This window comes from Arachis ipaensis, chromosome B09 (assembly GCF_000816755.2).
Source record: "Arachis ipaensis cultivar K30076 chromosome B09, Araip1.1, whole genome shotgun sequence".
NCBI lineage: Eukaryota > Viridiplantae > Streptophyta > Magnoliopsida > Fabales > Fabaceae > Arachis > Arachis ipaensis.
Genome location: NC_029793.2, coordinates 112126581 through 112129485, shown reverse-complemented (window position 1 = coordinate 112129485; position 2905 = coordinate 112126581). Strand labels below are relative to the sequence as shown.

General features: G+C 32.8%; 1 protein-coding gene across 1 annotated transcript; it reads left to right on the top strand.

Annotated features, from left to right (window-relative positions):
• Nucleotides 373-1533, top strand: LOC107616572. The gene has a single exon (XM_016318525.2). It carries the CDS (start codon nucleotides 657-659, stop codon nucleotides 1230-1232), a length of 576 nt encoding a protein of 191 aa, XP_016174011.1. The 5' UTR covers nucleotides 373-656; the 3' UTR covers nucleotides 1233-1533.

Below are 2905 nucleotides of genomic sequence, written 5' to 3'. Positions count from 1 at the left end.
TTATATATTTGTGTATAAATATATGTATTATTTAATTAATTTTTATTACGTATTTTATATTTTAATATATATTTTATACTGATAGTTGATTACAATTAATAAAGATGTAAATTTTTATGCTTGAAATACCCTCAAAATGAAACAAATTAATTTTATTTTATTTTTAACTTAGTTTGAATATATGGCGTGAGACTCTGAGTGAATCAACAATGATAAGATTGCAACCAATTTATCAAATTATTTGAAATCGAAACCAATCAACTATATTTAAATTCAACTTAAAGCATGAGTAGATTTTTAGACTATAAGCAACATAAATTAAAAAATTTTCAAAATAAAACCAATTATTGTTTGGATAACCAATATTATTATTTAGACCAAAATAAATAATTATGAAGACATTTTTTGGAGTTAGATAAGATTCCAAACATATTCTTTAGGGTACTTGGGAAGAAAGCAATTATATAAAAGTAGTGTGCATCAAATCAAAACTTCATCACAAGGAAGAACCATTTCCAACTCATTATATTTGCTTTTGTAAACAAAGCCTTAGTTCATTTCATTTCCTATCCAACCACTTCCCTTTCAAAAACTCTTTCTTTCATCAACCAACAGGAAAAGAAAGAAAGAAAAACTTTGTTGTTGTTGTAATTGTGATGTCAAGCTTGAAGATAGGGAAGAAGCTTCAACCTGCAAAGAAAGCATGGAGGAGCATCTCCAAAACTGTGCAATCAAGGGTCAACAAGCACAACATACAAAAGAGTATCAAGAACACCCTTCATCGCCTCATCGCCATATTTCACCATCTTTGTCACCTCATAACACGTAGCCGTGGCCATCATCGTTCGCTCACTACTACAAGAACACCATATGGTGCTTCTTATTATGGTAGGAGCATACCTGCAATTCACATAGATGATCTCTTTGCCGAGTCTGCTTCTGCTTCTACTTCTGCTACCAACGTTCGTGTTCGTGCCAATAACAATAATATTGGTACATCGCCTGCGCGAGGCGAAGCAAGCCGAGGCAAAAAGGTTGTCGTTGAGAAGAAGGAATTGCAAAGGGACATAGATACTATTGAGGATGCATGGAAGGTTGTGGTTGCTAAGTCACCAATGCTTCAGGTTGATGAGAAGGCTGAGGAGTTCATCTCTAAGTTTCATCTTGATATGAAGATTCAGAAAGAGAACTCTTTGTTGGAATTTCAAGAAATGCTAGCTAGAGGGGTCTAAAAAAATTTTGTTATGAAGCATGATTACTTGGGATTGGTTTTATTGTTGTTCATTTTTTTAGATGACTTGAAGTTATTAGTACACCCACACAGAGTGGTTTTGCCCAAAAAAACTTGTCAAAATGTGTAGATATATTATAAGAGATTGCAAGGGATAACTTCTTTTTCTTTTTTGGGGGGTTGTTTTCAGCATCCATTCACATAGTCCATAGGAAAACATATGATGAATTTTTCATTGTTTTGTACTCTGTTAAGTGAAGTGTGTATACATTGCATTAAAATATGAATTTTTTGTTTGTATTTAGTTGTTTTTCCATGATGCATACCCTTTAACAGCAACTCATGCTCACTCTGAGTTTTCACCTGCCGGTTGCTAGAATAACTTTGTCCCTGATATTCAAGAATCAAACTTCTAATTATTATATCTGTTAAATAAAGATAAGCTAAAGTCCAAGGGCTTCACGGGAGAACTAAAAACTAGTGCTGTTGGCATTGTCATGAACTTCGAATGTTAAAATACTTGCAATAATTTCATTCAGAAATTAAAGTTGTGGAGTTTGAATATTTAAAAATAAGAAAAGTATATGGAACCAAAAGGTTACCAGCCAAAAACTAAACAAAATCACATTAATTTATATTAATAATTAATTAATTTTAAATTTTTTAAATTCAAAATTTAAAAAATTTAAAAGATTAAGTAAACCTAATTAAAACTTATAAAAACGTTCATCTTCTCTCTCACATTAACCTACCCATCTCCAACAATTACACACACAGACCTCTCTCTCCCACCGTCAGACCCTCTCCGCCTCCCCACCACACTCTCCTTCTTTTCCGCATAAACCCGCATCGCAGCCTCCACTATCCCCGGCCCTCCCTTTGGATCAACCTCCACTTCCAATATCTCCGGCACCATCCTCTTCATCTCCCTACACATCTTCGTCACCTCCACTAGCTCCTTCGACCGGAAGCAATTACAGAGACTGCACATGGCTTCACCTGTTCAAGGCCAAGGTACTCCCCTCCTATCCAACAGTAGCCGGTTTATAATCCCAATCAACAACCTGGCCCAATTAACCACCGTCCTACCCTGCAACCAGTTCAACAAAATTTGGCTCAACAACCTTTCGCACACATTCCCATGTCTTCTATCACCAACATCTGCGTTTTGGGATATTAGGTATCGTTTTGATGATTAAAGAGGCTCAAACTACACACTTGATCTTAGCCAAAAAGAGTCCTTAAACAATTACAAAAATATAAAAAAAACATTCATTTAATATGCAAAAAAAAACATCCTAATACTTAACAAAAGAAATATCCAGTTATATTTTAGCAAAAATAATTAAATATCTATCAAATTTAAAAAAAATTATAAAATTCTTAAAGAAATAGAGACATTCACATTTGTAATACAAAAAAATTCGAAAAATATATATAAAAAAAACATCCATTTAATATAAAAAAGAAGCATTCTAATATTTAGCAGAAAAAACATCCATATATATTAACTCGTAGAGATTTTGAATTCACCCAAAAGTATTTGACTAGTTTTTGGCTAATACCCTTTTGGTTCCCTAACATTGCTCTTAAAAATAACATAAAAATATTTTTAATCATCATTATTGTAGAAATAATTAATAGATTTAGTTAGGAGTTGGTGTGTATAAAGAA

Excerpts from the sequence above, each read along its gene's own strand:
- LOC107616572 (XM_016318525.2), top strand. The coding sequence starts at position 657 with ATGTCAAGCTTGAAGATAGGGAAGAAGCTTCAACCTGCAAAGAAAGCA.